We start from the raw sequence: 16,951 nt of genomic DNA, 5'->3' as shown, positions 1-16,951 counted from the left end.
CATGATCTGCATTATTTGTTGTAGTAAACGATAATATTATTAGAATAGACATGCACAAAATTATTTTATGTTTGTCTTTTTAATTGTTTCCTTTTCTTATTATTATGAGTAAAATTCATAACACTGGTATAAGGGGTTCGGTTCTGCAAGCCTAGGGCAGAACCCGCAACTCCTGCAGCAGCCAATCAGAAAGCTCTCATGTGATGTTTCGGCTTCAGTGAGTCCCAGCCTCAGCGAAGTGCACCGTCAAGCCTCGTCTCTCATGTGGCGTCCATGACCAAAAATAGCAGACGTCGGTACGCAGAAAAGCTTCCACGACACGAACGGCTTTTAATTCCTCATTCTGCAGCAAATCTGTGTAGTTTGCAGAGGAAATGACAAATTTAGACACCCCGAATGATTGACATATCAAGTGTTTTTCCTCGGGCTTAAGCTTGACTTATTGATCGTCTATAAATATTTATGTTTGCGGAAAGCTCACACCTGTGCTGTTTCTTCCAACTAACGTATTTGATTCATGTTTGTTGGAAAAGCCCAGGGTTTAGGTACAATGCAAAATATTCTCTCTCTCTCTCTCTCTCTCTCTCTCTCTCTCTCTCTCTCTCTCTCTCTCTCTCTCTCTCTCTCTCTCTCTCTCGGGTTGTGTCTCTCCTCTGGGAGTAGAGTGTGCAGTGACACGGTGAAACACGGCCTTCCTGTGGCACGGGAGTCCCCACATCTAAAGAGTGTGCTTCACCTATCATTGATCAGAGCCATAGAAAGAGCTCAGGTGGGGTGGTGGGGCACGGCAGAGATCTGAACACAGCACACATGCGCCCCTACATTCACCCCCCCTCCGAATTTTCCCCTGAGCTCACACACACACACACACATCTGGGAAGCTTGTCAGCCTTCACCACAGCAGCATATAAACGAGTGGCCACATTATTTCTCCTTCGTAAACGGACACAATAGGAAGAGAGTTCAGTGTACTTGGAGACTCAAGTGTAATCAGTGAAAGAGAGAAACTCAGGCTGCACAGAAGGATTGTGTGTGTGTGTGTGGGTGTGGGTGTGGAAGAAGGGGGCAGAAAAATTAATGGCATTACGCGCAAACAAACACAGATGCACACGAGTTCCCTGCTGAAAGCAGCCCAAAGGCAGGCAGCCAGAGTGGAGTTACACTGCCACTTCAGCCTTTACAGGAAAAGCCCACGAGTGAAGAGTGTTTAATCTCTATCTTTCTCCCTCTCTCTCTCACACACACTCACACACGCTCTTCCTCTGTCGCTCTTTCATATCAGCCTCACTGCCTTTCAGATTTGTTCATGTTGCTTGTGGATCATAGCAGATGAGCAGATGACCGTGATTATTTTTAAAGAATCTAACAAACACAGAGACCAAATAACTCAAACCACTTCATTCAAACCTTCATACTTTATAATTTTTTTGCTTTTCAACATTACAGCCCGTGCACGTGCGTGCGTGTGTGTGTGCGCGTCAATGTCGCACAGCTCGTATGAGGAACACGCTTTCTGTGGGGTCTCATGGTAATATGCCAACAAGCTACAATCCCCAAACAAATTACACATTTATGCTATTCCGTCTGTGCCTGTGTGCCACTGCTGTCCTCCGCCACTGACATTCAAATAACCTTCCCGCTAATGCTCGAAGGGGAATGAAGAAAGAGCGCCTGCTCTCTTCTGTTACATTACAGTATGAATTTGCTGCACAAAAAAAAGGCAATACATCCAGCCCTCTGTCCAGCCCTCCAGCCATCTATCAGGGGGGGTCTAGAGGGTCGCAGAATATATCATTTGAACATTACTTATTTATATTTATCACAATATTTCTGCCTATTTGTCTGTCTCTTGAATCTTTACCTTATCATTCTATAATCTATCGTCTAATTTTTTGTATAGCACTACCTCGAGCTCAGTCGAATTCTCGAAACTGATTTGTCAAAAGGTGTAAGTCATTTTCTATAACAGCAGCTCTGACAGTCATTTTCCAGCTGTAACATATATCCCAGATTTTCTATTTATACTGTTAGTTAATGAAATATATATATATATATATATTGTTAATGTGGTAAAGATTTTTGCATGGAGAAATAGATTTAAGATTTATTAAAGGAGTCTCTAATATCAGCTTTGTAATAATAAATCAGAAAGGCTTTGTACTTCCTGGTTTCTCCCTAACAGGACAAGCTGCTTTTTTTTATTTTTTATTATTACGTTCAATGGCACGAGAAAGAGAGTCTGGCGAGGGGATGAGTGTTTAAAAGTGCAGCGTAAATAGTGACGTTTCATATTGTAATATAACTATTAATTTTACACATATATTCGTACCAACATTTTTCGGGTACAGGGCTTTCGGTTCGGAACACGTTTACTAGAAACTAGAGTTAGCGCAGTGTCACTGTGGCTACTCACTCAGAACCGGAAATAAGATTTGTTTGCGCATGCATGAAAATGTTAGCCGCTAACCAGGAAGTAGTTGGAGGCTATTGCTAGCATTATGGATTCTTTAGTATTTTATGTCCACCTTCAAGAATTTCTCTTAAAAAGGGAAAATCCTGACAATTCCACATATTAAGGGATGTAACTAAATGAAGGGTGGAAGGAATAAAGACATTTGTTAAAGTATGCTGAAATAAGTAGGACAGTAAAGTAGAATTTTTGTGCACTGTTACACCCCTCATAACTACATTATTTGGGATACTTGACTTTCCCGGTCATATGTACATTTTTTTCCAAACTCTTACTAAGTTGGAGGCACATTTTTGTATAGTATTAACTTATTAATGAGCTTAAAATCTTCTCTTCACTCGAACTTCCAGCATTAAAATGCTTCTGTGCACAAAGCCAGATCCATGAAGATATGCTTTATATGGGTTGGAGTGGAAGATCTTGAGTGGCCTGCTCTAGAGAGGGGTGAATTGGAACACTTGACTGCACCCAGATCTCCTCACCCTACATCAGTAGCTGATGCTGGATTGTTGCCAAATAAACACAAATATCCACAACCACACTACAAACTCTAATGGAGCATTTTCCCAGAAGAGTGGAGGTTTTTATAACAGACTGAATGTGGAAGGGGATGTTCAAAAAGCACATAGGAAGCTTACAATCAGGTTTCCACAAACTTTTTTTCCTTAGAGTGTATACACTGGTGAACTGTATTTGGCATCTTAATACTTTAAATCATAAATTGAGGTTGGAGAAGAGGATTCATTTACTTTGGCGTGTGTTAAAGGAAAGGAATTGACTTTGTGCTGGGAACAGCATCATCCACAATCCACTTTGTTGATTCTTTCTTAAATATAACGTTTTGTAATGTATTTCATTGAATACATGCTGTTTCTTCCTTTGAAATAGACAAATATTACTTAACCGAAATACAGAGAAATATGGCGAAATGTTTCAGAACGGCGCTTGATGGAGCTGCCATTTGTTCGTTTCAAGCTGGAAGTCTCTTTGTTAATCTGGCCGTAATGCTGCGCTGGACACAGTTCCAGCATGACTGTCCAATCGCTTACATAAGCCTCTGACATGAGCACGCTGGCTTGCGTCACTTGGTCACTGACAGCTGTCAACACACACCCACATTAGCAACCACATTGCTTGTTATCTTGTAGAATAAACATGTATTTAAATGATCAGCCTGGAGCGTCAGTAGAGGTTTTTCTCTGTCATCATGTTGTCTTTGTCCATAGCGCCCTGTGTGTGTGTGTGTGTGTGTGTGTGTGTGTGTGTGTGTGTGCGTGTGGGTCTTTAACCCAACGTGATATAACGGGTTCTAATCTCCGGGCTTGAGGAACGTGCGCTGCAGTCTGTCTTCGACTGCCAGATTGAGATCGTTTTCGGCAAAAGTTTGTGCGCAGTATAGAAACAAACAAAAGTATTGCGTAGAGATTTATTTTTATTTTTTTAATCAAACTCTCAAAGTAGCTGTGTTATGTGACGAATAAAAATGCTGATATGGGTTGAGAATCTGTAAGCAGTTCCCTTGAACTGCAGAAGCTGCTTAATGCGGAGACAGAATCGCGTGTGTGATGAAGCTAGTACGCAGCCCTCCCTCCATTAGTGAGGCAAAGCCTCTGAATATTTCACACGCCTTCAATATATTGTGTCAACATCCCACTTTTGCCTGTCTCCTGAATGACGCTCCTCAGGTACAAATGAGGCGAGAGCGCATTAAAGGGGCTCCGTGGTAAAGCACTCGGCTCGCAAAACAAGTGCCTTTTTTTTATGCTGATGTCAGCACTAATGTGCCGAAAGAATGGCGCGGCTGTGACAGGCTAGCGCCGAGCTGTTAGCACGCGTTACGCTGTAATGATCTTTGTCTCCGTTTTTGATGAAGTGTCTTTTTTTTTTTTTTTTCTCCACTTAACTGAATTCACTGTCTTCATTTGTTCTTTTTCAGAGCAGGAAGTCTGGCTTTGACTAGAGCGAAAATGTTCTGCTCATAATTGCCGTGTTTCATGCTCACGGCCCAGCTCAGACAACCAATCTCGACGAGGCGCTCTATTGCTGGCGAAATTACGCCATGGAATACTGGAATTTATGCGCATGAACGGCGTGTTTCAACCAATTACAATGGCCTTTTGGTGCACAAGTGACAATTGTGTTTGATGATAGTGGGAATGGAGGGTCTGCTGTAAGCCACTGGAGAGGATTTGCTCACATAGGCCTTGATCTGAGGGCAGAGAGAGAGAGAGAGAGAGAAAGAGAGAGAGAGAGAGAGGAAAAGGGAAAGGGAGGGGAGCGGTGGAAGGAAAACAGACAGCCAGACGGAGGGGGCAGGGAGGGAAGAAGAGGATGAGCAAGGGAGAGAGAAAGAAACAGACAGGGCCAGAGAGAATGAGAGCGACATGACACATCACCCTCTCCTCTGCATCCCTGTCGCCTCTGACTCACTGACCTTGAACTGAGCTCCGGGGAGTTACAACAGAGCTCTCAATCAGCATCTCGCTGTAAAGATGTTCTCTCTGAATACACACTAAGCACTCTTTCTCTTTAAATACACACAGTGGGTTCCAAGGTCTCAGACGTGTGTATCTTGCTTTCTCTCTCTCTCCCTCTCTCTCCCTCTCTCTCTCTCTCTCTCTCTCTCTCTCTCTCTCTCTCTCTTTCTCTCTGTGTAATCCTACAGAGGTCATGAATTACATCAGGTTGTGTAGTTGCGTTCGCTGCTTGTGTTAGTGTGTAAATGCCTGGTAAACCCATAGCTGATAGGTGCTTTATATTTACATACAAAAAATAAAAATACAAGCAGCGCTATGCATTTCTTTTTTAGGCAACACAGACACGCTAAATGTAATGATGAGGCGCTAAGTACTCACGGTGTGTCATAGCGTACTTCTGTTATCAGCCCTGTATTTTGTGCACTTTACGAAAAGGACAAATCCAGAACATAAATTCAAAATATGGCTTATGGATAAAAAGATAATGCACATCGAAATCATTTCCCATCATGATGTGTAGTCTGCTTCTTCACAGACTGAATTCACCACGGCATTGAAGGACGCCATGAACGATTACAGACATTGTGTAGATTTGTGCCAGAGATGTTTTGTTTGTGCTTCTCTTAACATTCTGAATTCGATAACCCAATCAGACTCTTTCTCATGTGTCCACTATCACTGGACCTCATGTCAATAGATATTGACTTGTAGATCAGCAGTAGTTTCTCCACAAGTCTCTCTCGCTCGCTCGCTCGCTCGCTCGCTCGCTCGCTCTCTCTCTCTCGCTCGCTCTCTCTCTCTCTCTCTCTCTCTCTCTCTCTCTCTCTCTCTCTCTCTCTCTCTCTCTCTCTCTCTCTCTCTCTCTCTCTCTCTCTCTCTCTCTCTCTCTCTCTCTGATAACCCCTGTGTGATTTTTCTTAAAGCCCCCTATCAAAGTACTCCCAGTGAAGATTTTTGGGCTTGGATTTAGCTCTCTCTCGAGACAAAAGAAGCAGCGAGCGAGTCCAGGAGCCCTCAGTGCGAGCCAGGCCATTCACAAAGAGCTCTGTGAGTGTTTCATGTGGAGGCCTGGAGAAAGGGTACTGCTGAGAGAGAGGCACTGTGAGCGTTTTCTCCCAGGGCCCCTTCCTACTGTATTCTTCACTCTGGGCACAGAGTCAAGCCTAAGCCAGTGCCCAGCACACACGTTGTGTCTGCTTCATCTCCTCTGCCCATGCCCAATGCAGAGCTCTCAGTCAGCTCGATTGCCCACCTCTACAGCCGCTAAGATGGAGGGCCCTTTGAGCAGTGCCTGAGGAAAAAGAGAAAAGCCAGCAGCCTTTCTCTCTTCAGCCTGGCACCCACAGCCTGTACTAGGATGCCAGCCTTGTGGAGGTGAGTGGAGGATGGGAGGAGGGAGCAGGAACAGCACTCCACTGCCACCTGCTGGCCAGACCCTGCGAGTGCTGCGCCTTTCCCGGACCTCGACCACAGCCAGCCTTAATTACTGCACGCCTCAGTTGTTCTAAGTGCATGTCAGAACAAATTATGTAAGTAATGAGGCTGAAAATGCTAAAGGAGCAGGAACACGCTGGCACTCTAATGCTCATGGCGGGAGAACATAAAAACAAACAATCGAGTACTGTGCCTGCATGGCGAGCGCCCACCACACTGAGACAGCACACACACACACACACACACACAAATAATGCAGATAATTATATATATTAAAATATTCATTACAGAACTATCTCTCATTCTTAAGTGATCTGGCTGCACTGTGGTGTAATGATAGCTGATAGCGACTGAAGCGCCACTTTTCCAGAGAGCTGGCGTGGCTGCTGTCAGCATGTGTCCTGTGCTGTGCTGACTGAAGCGTTGGCTGGTACCTTGTTCACAGGCTGTGAGAGAATGCCAACAGGATACACTGCTCTCTGGTTGAGATTAGAGGTTACGGGATCTGCTGTTCCAAACAAGAGACAAAGGTTCCTGTCCCTTGGGTGCATTGTAAGGCTGTGACATGATGCAAATAGGTCTCAGGCACCTGATAGCAGGTTCTCATGGTCTCAATGGAGGCAAATTGAATGTGAGTAAATTAATTTCTTGGAATTAGATTTATAAGGTCCACAAGAGAAATTATAAGTCTGTTCGCAAGAGGTGACAGCAAGGAGCTGGAGGATCTGTATGGAGTGTTTTCTGTCGAATAGAAACTATAAAATGTAAAAATAAAAGATATAAAATATAAACTGACATATTTTGTGGATATATTGTGTTCTGGTTTGTTCTGTATTGTTTAGAAACCTTCTGAAAGTGTATTTTAGAGAATGAGTTCAATGTAATAGCATTCTATATTTAATTTTCAGTATCAGATTTAAATCCTTACTTTTTTTTTTTTTTTTACGTAAACCCGACCACTTTGGGGGAAAAATGTTATTTTTGTCATAGGTAAAAATGTCATTAGGGTGAATAATGTCTCTAATTGTTTTTCTGCTTTCCCTCTTGTTTACTAGCCATTGAGATTAACACTGCGTTTTTGGTTGTTTGCTTGTTTGTTTTTTTCTGATTCTTTTTCCCCCTTTTATATTTCTGCATCAATATATACCGTTACTAAAACCACAGTAATCCCTTTCCGTGTCTGTACGTGTATCGATTTGGAACACATGATCTATTCAATCCAAATTGTGCGGTCGCATTTGAACTCTATTTCATGTCGAGAATTTGAAATGCAATCATGAAATCGCATGTCGTACCATTATTTCTCTGTATCTAAACGATGTAACGAATGGAGGATAGTACTATTTTAAACTTACATTTTTATACTTCCTGAGCGGATTTCAATGTATTTGGTGATTAAATTATATTGGATGAATTACACCGACCTGCCTCTGGAGACCTGCCTCTAATATATTCCTGTGATTATGTTTATCGTCATAAGATTATGCATCATGATATACCGAAAAAGATAGGACGTTCATTGTATACAGCATATAATATTCTCTTGCACTGTGTGTGTGTGTGTGTGTGTGTGTGTGTGTGTGTGTGTGTGTGTGTGTGTGTGTGTGTGTGTGTTGTTGCAGCTCCTGATATCATCATCCACAGTGTTCTTTGTGCTCTACCTCTCACTAGTTGTAAAAGACACTGCTGGGGTTTAAATGCACAGGAGCTGGTATTTCACTTTTGAAATGAGACCAGTCCTGTACTTAGAAGGTTCTCCTTGTCAAACAGTTGCCCTCTTATTGCTCCCTGAAGGGTCTCCTGGAGTATTATGATTTTGTGTATGTGTGTGTTTTTCCTTTGTGTAGTTTGAACTGACAATGTTATTGCAATGGTTTGCAGGGGGTTGTATTCAGAGTTAAGATGGTCTCCTCTGTAAAACTGTGTAGTTTTATCTGTCGCTGTGTGGCAGGGAACAGATTTGTTTGAAGCTCCGCGCTGTTTCATGTAGCGACACACAGCCGTGGCGGAGGTGTCGTGCTGTGCCTGGTGACAGCCAAGAAAATCCTGACTGTTTCTTTTCTCTTTTTCTTTCTTCTCCGTAGCTCAAATTGAAATTATTCCCTGCAAGATCTGTGGAGACAAATCATCAGGCATCCATTACGGTGTGATAACATGTGAGGGCTGTAAGGTAAGCAACCAAACAAATGTCTGTCTGTGCGCTTGCGTATGTGCATGCACGCAAAACTGTGTGTGTGTGTGTGTGTGTGTGTGTGTGTGTGTGTGTTTGGGCGAGTGGGCACGGGCTTATTGTTTTGAAAACAATATTTGAATAAATGCTTGAATAGGAGGGCTAAATGAAGGTCTAAACATCAGTGTGTTCATCATCATTAATATGACACAGTAGGCTTCGATGAGCTGCACTCTGTCATTATTAGGACAAAGTGACTCCTGCGACTTGTTTTCTTTCTGCACTCTCCGGCAGATTTTTTTATGACTTTGGCGCTGCAGTTACTGCCTGCTTCACAAATAAAACTGTCAAAGGTGCAGCGCTTTGAAGTATACCACGTACTTAGCTGTTTTGCTTTTGTCGCTTTTTTTTTTTTTTTTTTTTTTGTGCCCAAACCTGAAACTACCCAGTCTGTGTTTGTTTTAAAATATGCCATCCACTCAGCAGGAGGAATTATATGCTTACTGTATATTCCTCTTGTTAGTATTGTTCGGGTTGTTTGTTACTACACTACAGGCAAGCATTGCACAGCGTAGCAGAAATGAACAATCTCTGCGATCCAAATCTATTTTTGAATAAAAGGCAGACTCCGCGTTCAGCACATCGCTCACTCGCAACGCAGAGGGAAGAAAGAAAGAGAGAGAACTAAAAAAAAAAAATGTACAGGCCTGAAGAATAAACTGCTGAAATGTATCTTTAATGATTGCTAATTACTTCAGGCAGAGAGGCATTTAATGATATGTGCGAGCACACCGCTCTGGCCCATAAATCATAGCATTATAAAGGAGCGTTGCTTGTCACCAGCAGTCCTACCCTGCTTTCATAATGGCTGCCATTAGAAAGCAACTTGGCAGCTGTCAGCTGTTTTCTTGTAATTAAACAGCCAATGAGCAACTAATTAAGACATATGTGTATCGAGCAGTGGAGTGGGGTATGTTAATGGTGTGCTGGAATCAATTCATTAAGTAAAAGGGATGAGGTATCAACTCAGTGTGACTGCATGCTCTCTCTCTGTCTGTCTCCCACTGTATATGTCGCTCTCCTTCTCACTGCGTCTCTCAACACCCACTGGTTTTTAAATCTGTTATTTAACTAATAACCACAGATGAAACTCAACATTATTTATAGTTGCACGCTTGAAAACGAGATAATGCCGCTTATCTTCATGGCCTTTCACTAAAGTATTTCCTTAAACAATGGCTTTTCAATAGGTCTCTTCTTATTTAACTTCTCATCAGTGGGATCTGAAGCTGAAAGCGATCTAATCTATGACCTTTGTGTATACGATTACAGCTCAAACCCAAATCCCATAAACACAGGAGACTTCATTTGCTTATAAGAGCATGTTGTGAATTCTGAAGCTTTCCAACACAGCCACTTCTGTTTCTGTCTTTCATTCATGCAGGGTTTCTTCAGGAGGAGTCAGCAGAGCAATGCGGCATATTCGTGCCCACGTCAAAAGAACTGCCTGATCGACCGTACCAGCCGAAACCGCTGCCAGCACTGCAGGCTGCAGAAGTGTCTGGCCGTTGGCATGTCACGGGACGGTGAGTGTGCTGCTGATCCTGGCCTAATGTGCACCAGGGAACAACAGCCCCCTTCCACATCAGGGGCTTCAGGGTCTGGCCAACACTAGCTGGAAAAAATACGTGGAAATGGAAATTCTGAGCTTTAGGCAATCTGCCGTGAATGTTTCTTAAACTTGGCTTTATGGATAATCAGAAGTGTTTCTCAGCGCCTGGAACATTTATGGTTATTCAGAACAGCAAGAGGTTCTTAGCTATTTGTAAACTGTCTGCCAATCAGGGAGGCGGAGTAGTAGAGTAGTTAACATTGTGTAGGCAGGTGAAGTGCATAGTGCCAAGCTTCAAACGTCACATTCCAGTGTGCGATTTAATCCGAGGAATATGTTGGGCATGATATCTTAACAGAAAAACGAAAGAAAGAAAAAAAACAATTATGTCTGGGTATCGTAATAAAATATTTACAGCCTGGCCCTGGAGTACCTTCAGTGCTGCACATTTGAGTGCTTTCTACTTTTCCAGATCCAGTTTGACTCAGGAAGTCTTGTTAATTAGCTAATCAGTTAAACCTGGTGTATAAATCTGCGAGAAGTTAAATACTGAAATGCGCAGTACATGCGTTACTCCATGACCAAAGTTGGGAACCTGCAACTTAAAGGATTACAGATATATATTATGTAGGCTACATTAAGAAAATGAACCACAATTAATTTTCTGTGTTTACACATTTTGCTGCTTATGGAATAAAATGCTTCTTACAACTGATTATGAAGTAAAACCCATTTTAATAATAGCTTTGTTACATTGCGTCTGGAACGGGCGCTCTTCAGATGTGTCTCGTCACAGCTGCAAGGTCAAAGCTCCTGCCAAATCCCACCCTTTCATATATCACTTCCATCCAATCACAGAGGATTTACATCTCCGACCTTCTGAAAGTTTTGGAAGCCTGTCCAGAAAGAACCATAAACCTTCCTTTAGAGAGTGATATCCGTATTAAACCCATGTTTATTCTTCGGGTAAATGCAAATGTCATTAAATTCAAAAATATTTTTGTCTGAATGTTTTACATTCGAAATACCTCATGAAAATTTTAAATACATTATGAAATGGACTGTTATACTAGTAATAAAAATCCGACATTCCCCTTTAAGATTTCTGATTAACGCTTCTGATCATGAATATTTGTTTTTTAATTCCTGCGCTGGCTGTGTGTATGAGAGAGAAAAATAACACTGGAAGCCTGTGACAAGATCAATGGGTTAATACATGGTTTTCTCAGTTCGGTCTCATGTTGGACTTCAGACAAGGCGGAGGGTTTTTCTGACAGCAAGTGGCTTTTATTAAATGACTGTCATTAGAAAGGCTCATTAAAGTGAACGCAGGTGAGCAGCATTAACGGGGAAAACAGGTAAGTGTGTGTGTGTGTTTGTGTGTATGTTAAAGGCCCCCTGCAGGGCTTCTGACTGGGCTGCGTGACTGTGGCCCGTAACAGGAAGCAGTAATCAGGCCAGGCCTTCAGAGTGTGCTGGGCTGCTCTCACACACACAACCAGGACAGGCAAGGTGACTTCTGAGTTCACTCAGACACGAGCCCCCATCTGCCTTTCCACTAGCGCACACACATAGCCACATCAGCTCTGGGTTGTTTGTTCTTTATCTGTTAGAGTTGGACTCTAGCATTCCCTTCTCTTTATTTTATAGTCAGTCGCACCATTTACACACCTTCATTACTCCTCTCTGCCTGCCAAGAGCAAAACGCTCTCACACTGAGATCCACGCTCTCATTATTTTTTAGCTTTCCTCTGTTTTAATAGACCAGCACTCTCTGTTCACAGCCCCACTGCCAGTGCTGGATTTTCAGTCAAACCCCAGCACTAAACCAACTTCTTGTAGTATGTGTATTTGTGTGAGTGACAAGAGCATTACTCTGAACCATCCACGCTCCAACTATAATCTACCATCTACCTCAGTGGATGTAGAAATGATCTAGTGGCAGACAAAAGCAGTAGCTCTTCTGTATTCACTGTTCTGCTTTGTGCAGGATTGTACACATTGTGCTCCGCACCGAGGAATGTCCTTGTCTTGTTCACTGCAAGTTGTTCTGGCCAAGCCTGCTGCCCCTGTCTGATTCTGGCAGGTTAAAAAACAGCAGAAAGTTGCTGTGAACATGTCAAAGTGGCAAAGAGTTTTATACCCATTACTCCGCTAATGTGCTGGGAGAGAACTCCCTCCCACTGGTCTGGCTGCTACATTAAGCTCACTGTCTTAGGGCCATGTCCCCCAGGCAAGGAGACTTGGAAAGGATTTCAGCAGTGAGGAGATCATTGTTGTCTACCAGATTAATACGTTTATGAACATTTTGAGGTTTGATTATTTTGTGTGTGTGTGTTTTCTTTTAGCTGTGAAGTTCGGGCGCATGTCAAAGAAGCAGCGGGACAGCTTGTATGCTGAGGTGCAGAAGCACCGTCTCCAGCAGCAACAGAGAGAGCAGCAGCAGCAGCCCGGCGAAGCCGAGCCCCTTACACCCACCTACGGGCTTTCAGCAAACGGTCTCACTGAGCTGCATGACGAGCTGAGCGGCTACATGGACGGCCACACGACCGAAGGCACCAAGCCTGACTCGGGCGTCAGCAGCTTCTACCTGGACATCCAGCCCTCGCCCGATCAGTCCGGCCTGGACATTAACGGCATCAAGCCAGAGCCCATATGTGACTTCACGCCAGCCTCAGGCTTCTTCCCATACTGCTCCTTTAGCAACGGCGAGACCTCCCCCACTGTCTCCATGGCCGAGCTAGGTGAATATATGGAACAATGAGAAAATAGAAGCGAATCATGATATCTCTGCTGTATAGGACATTGTAGGAAAAACCTAAAGACATCTGAGACATAAGTTGTAGGCATATATATATATATATATATATATATATATATATATATATATATATATATATATATATATATACACTAGACAATATGCTGGGGTGATGGGGCACTAGGGGGTTTAAGAGATGGGGAAGAATTCAACCGTGGGGCAAATTACATAAAGGTGGCTTAAAATAGCAGAAGGTTGAAGACTCATCTTCTAGACTCATTAAAAGTGCCTCTTTTTTGTAATTAGTTTCCATTAATTAGGGCCAATCAGGATCCAGCAGGGCACGAGCCAAGGGAAATAATTTTTTTTAGGTTCCCCATGTGCTTTGAGACTCCTTATAACAGATGTGTTTTCAACATGATTGGATTTTTATACTTGTGTTTTTTTCCCCTTTCCCTTATGCTCTTTTTTTTTTATTGAAAGCTAATGTGACCTTTGTTTCTGCGGGTAATGTGCATATATTCCATTCTCCTTATATCACATGGCAGACATGCACCGCAGTTATTCTACTTCTCCACAATGAGCTTTATGCTGGCAGCAGTAGAGGAAAATGTCAACAAACTTTTAAATCAAATTTAACAGCTCTACTTCAGTGTGCAATAATAACCTTTAGCCATGTAAAAGTGGCCTCTTGTTACTGGTGGACTGGAGCTCATGCACTATGTCTTGGACAGGTGGAACTCTGTGTGTGTGTGTGTGTGTGTGTGTGTGTGTGTGTGTGTGTGTGTGTGTGTGTGTGTGTGTGTGTGTGTGTGTGTGTGTGTGTGTGTTGGGGGGGTCTGTGTGTTGGTGCATGTCTGAGTGTTTGACGCCGTCCTGCTTGCCTGTTTCAGAGCATCTGGCCCAGAATATCTCCAAGTCCCACATGGAGACATGTCAGTATCTGAGAGAAGAGCTACAGCAGATGACCTGGCAGGCCTTCCTGCAGGAGGAGATGGAAAGCTACCAGAACAAGGTAGCACTCTTCAACTAACACTAATATCTCCAGCATTACCACCATCACCCTCACCTACATCTCTACAGAATTTTAGCTGCTCATTTTCAGCTAGGTGAACATTACCTTTAATAGAGTTAGTGGAGGTCAGACATGACTCCCAAAAAAAGCTTTATTGATAAGCTCTTTTTTTTTTAAATACATGCTATTACAAATCTTACAAGTCCAGATATGTGCACATTATATTTACTAACCCATTGCAAGAAAGCACAGATGTTCAAGGCAGCTGAGCCAAACAGTGACAGTGTTTGTAATGCCTAAATGGTTTTATGCTCATGTTCCTCTAGTACAGCTTTATATGGAATAGGTCACACAGTACAGAAAAAAGTCCAAACTGCTACTAAATTGTAAGTGTTATTAATGATTCACCTCAAGCATCAGTCAAACCTTCATCCCACCCTGGTCTCATTATAAATCGCTGTAGAAATGTATTATTCAAGTGGAATTTCAGAAAATATATTCTGAAATGTACATTTTCATCTCTTTGAAGAAAATGAAAAAGAAGTGCAGAAGACAGATTATATTTCTAACTCAGCTAATCAAACGAGTTTTCCTTGCCTCAAGCCTTTCTGATTATAAAAACAGATATTTCTATCTGAAACTGTTGCGTGTGCAAAAACATTCCCCCACATCCCCAAATTCCGATTAGAGCGGAATCAACTGCAGGTCATTTACCTTGTGAGAAAACTTGGAGTTAATATCGTTAAAGAAAATTAGTGCTTTTAGGAGATAGTCAGTAAATGATATATTTATATATATATATATATATATATATATATATATATATATATATATATATATATATATATATATATATATATATATATATATATAAAATGTGTGGGTTTATTTTTTTGTTTCTGCTTCTGTATCACCAGCCCAGAGAAGTCATGTGGCAGTTGTGTGCCATTAAAATCACAGAGGCCATCCAGTACGTGGTGGAGTTTGCCAAGCGTATCGATGGCTTTATGGAGCTCTGTCAGAATGATCAGATTGTGCTGCTCAAAGCAGGTAATATTTTAGTCATCAGTGGATAATCCACTATTCATATATGGTATAATATGGGTAGAACATATATATTTATATATATATATATATATATATATATATATATATATATATATATATATATATATATATATATATATATATATATATAGTTAATCATTATATTTTGCTTTCTTTTTTGTGAGATAATAGATTGCATTCTTCTTGTACTCGCTCTTCTATATATTGTACAATTTTATATTTTGTATAATTTATTTATATAACGTGTTCTTCCTTTTTCCGCGTATGTTTGCCTCACGATTTCTGTTAGAATAGTAATAAGGTAAAAGTGCAGTGTATATATAAAGTGCATATTATTTTTAGAATTTTTAGAATTTTTTTATCTGACATCTATACAGATAGTAAATTCTCAAATATCCACTAGTAACATTATTATAATAGTATTAAAGTAATTGAAAACTAATTAACTTTAAAGTGTTGGAGGTTTTTTAGTTTATTTTATGTTGTGTCTTGTTTTTAAGTTTTTCACATGCACTGTAACTAATACATAATTATAAATACAGTCAGGTCTCTTTTTTCCCCCCAAACCCAGTACCAATTTGTATTATTTGTTACTGAACCCAGTATCCGATATTTTCTGCAGATATCTGCTTGATGCCGGGTATCTAATCGGTGCCTGCTCAAATTATTTGTTTCTAAATGGGTTGTGTAATTGTTCTAATGATGACCTTAGTATTACGCATAATAATTGTAATTATCATTCGTTCTTCAGTGAGTGCTTTATCGTGATCAGGGTCGAGGTGGATCCGAAGTCTATTCAGGGAACACTCATTAATTAATTAGAGACAATTTAGCATAGCCAGTTAACATACAATTTGAGCGGTGGGATAAGTCGGAGAACCCTGTGCAGACACGGGAGAACATACTAGCATACAATATTCCAAGTTCAGAGCCCTGAGGGAACATTTCTTCTTGTGCCAGTGTACTGCCCATGATTACCATTTTAACCCTTCACTCTGCAGCCCTAGACAAAGCACTGAACTAATTATAAACTGAAACGCAATTAAAATAATCGTTCACAGTTTGTGATTTTTCCCCTGTAAATGACAGGCCTAGCAGCTCTGTCTTACCCTCTGCACTTACTCAGTGTCTAGTGTATCATTTGTGCTATTGAAGTCATATTAAAAACGACAAACTAACACCTGAAGTGACATCCTAAAGCAGTGGCATCGCCGTAATGGCTTCCGTTAATGTGTGTTTATCCTCTAATCCACTCTTCAGTGGAATTTCATCACCCACTCACAACAACATGATGCACAAAACAACATGAACAAAAAAAAACTATGTATACAAAGCAAGATTATATTGAACACAGAGGATCTTTTTTTTTTTATCCAGAAAAGAAAACAACCAGAATGGCACATTTAATGGGGATACATTTTTCTACATAATTTCTGTAAAGAATTCATTGGTACAAACATTACCTATATTGCCTCTTCACGCTGGTGTGGGGGTTTTTTTATCTCTAGGTTCTTTGGAGGTGGTGTTTGTCAGAATGTGTCGTGCCTTTGACCCGCAAAACAACACTGTCTTTTTTGACGGAAAATATGCCGGCCCTGATGTGTTTAAATCATTAGGTAAGTTGAAATGCATCTCATCTTTTGTGTTGTGGGAATTAAAGCTGCTCATATTCCCTCCCAAGCTCTGTGTGTGTGTTTGGCTGTGTGTGCGTGTTTGCGTGTGTGCGTGTGCGTGTTTGCGTGTGTGCGTGTGCGTGTGTGTGTGTGCGTGTGTGTGTGTGTGTGTGTGCGTGTGTGTGCGGCTGTGTGTGTGTGTGTTTGGCTGTGTGTGTGTGTGTCTGTGTGTCATTCATTGTCTTCTCTTTTTTTCATCAGACCATACAACAAATTAGTGGGAATAAATTCAGATCCCACAGTATTACTTGCATAACTGACAATTCATGCT

At 41.5% G+C, this 16,951-nt stretch overlaps 1 protein-coding gene across 3 annotated transcripts in view; it reads left to right on the top strand.

The window, feature by feature from the left end:
- The window catches only part of roraa (RAR-related orphan receptor A, paralog a), a 248,205-nt gene that overhangs the window by 225,775 nt on the left and 5,479 nt on the right, over positions 1-16,951 (top strand). For all 3 annotated transcript variants that reach the window (XM_083545888.1, XM_083545889.1, XM_083545890.1), the window contains 6 exons: positions 8,466-8,551; positions 9,996-10,137; positions 12,512-12,907; positions 13,818-13,939; positions 14,857-14,989; positions 16,516-16,623. In XM_083545888.1, the coding sequence (XP_083402014.1) occupies positions 8,466-8,551; positions 9,996-10,137; positions 12,512-12,907; positions 13,818-13,939; positions 14,857-14,989; positions 16,516-16,623 (987 nt within the window). The remainder of the gene's footprint in view (positions 1-8,465; positions 8,552-9,995; positions 10,138-12,511; positions 12,908-13,817; positions 13,940-14,856; positions 14,990-16,515; positions 16,624-16,951) is intronic.

Source organism: Silurus aristotelis, assembly GCF_946808225.1.
Source record: "Silurus aristotelis genome assembly, chromosome: 7".
Taxonomy (NCBI): domain Eukaryota; kingdom Metazoa; phylum Chordata; class Actinopteri; order Siluriformes; family Siluridae; genus Silurus; species Silurus aristotelis.
The sequence above is the reverse complement of the archived record's forward strand: the minus strand, read 5'-3'. Positions and strand labels throughout refer to the sequence as shown.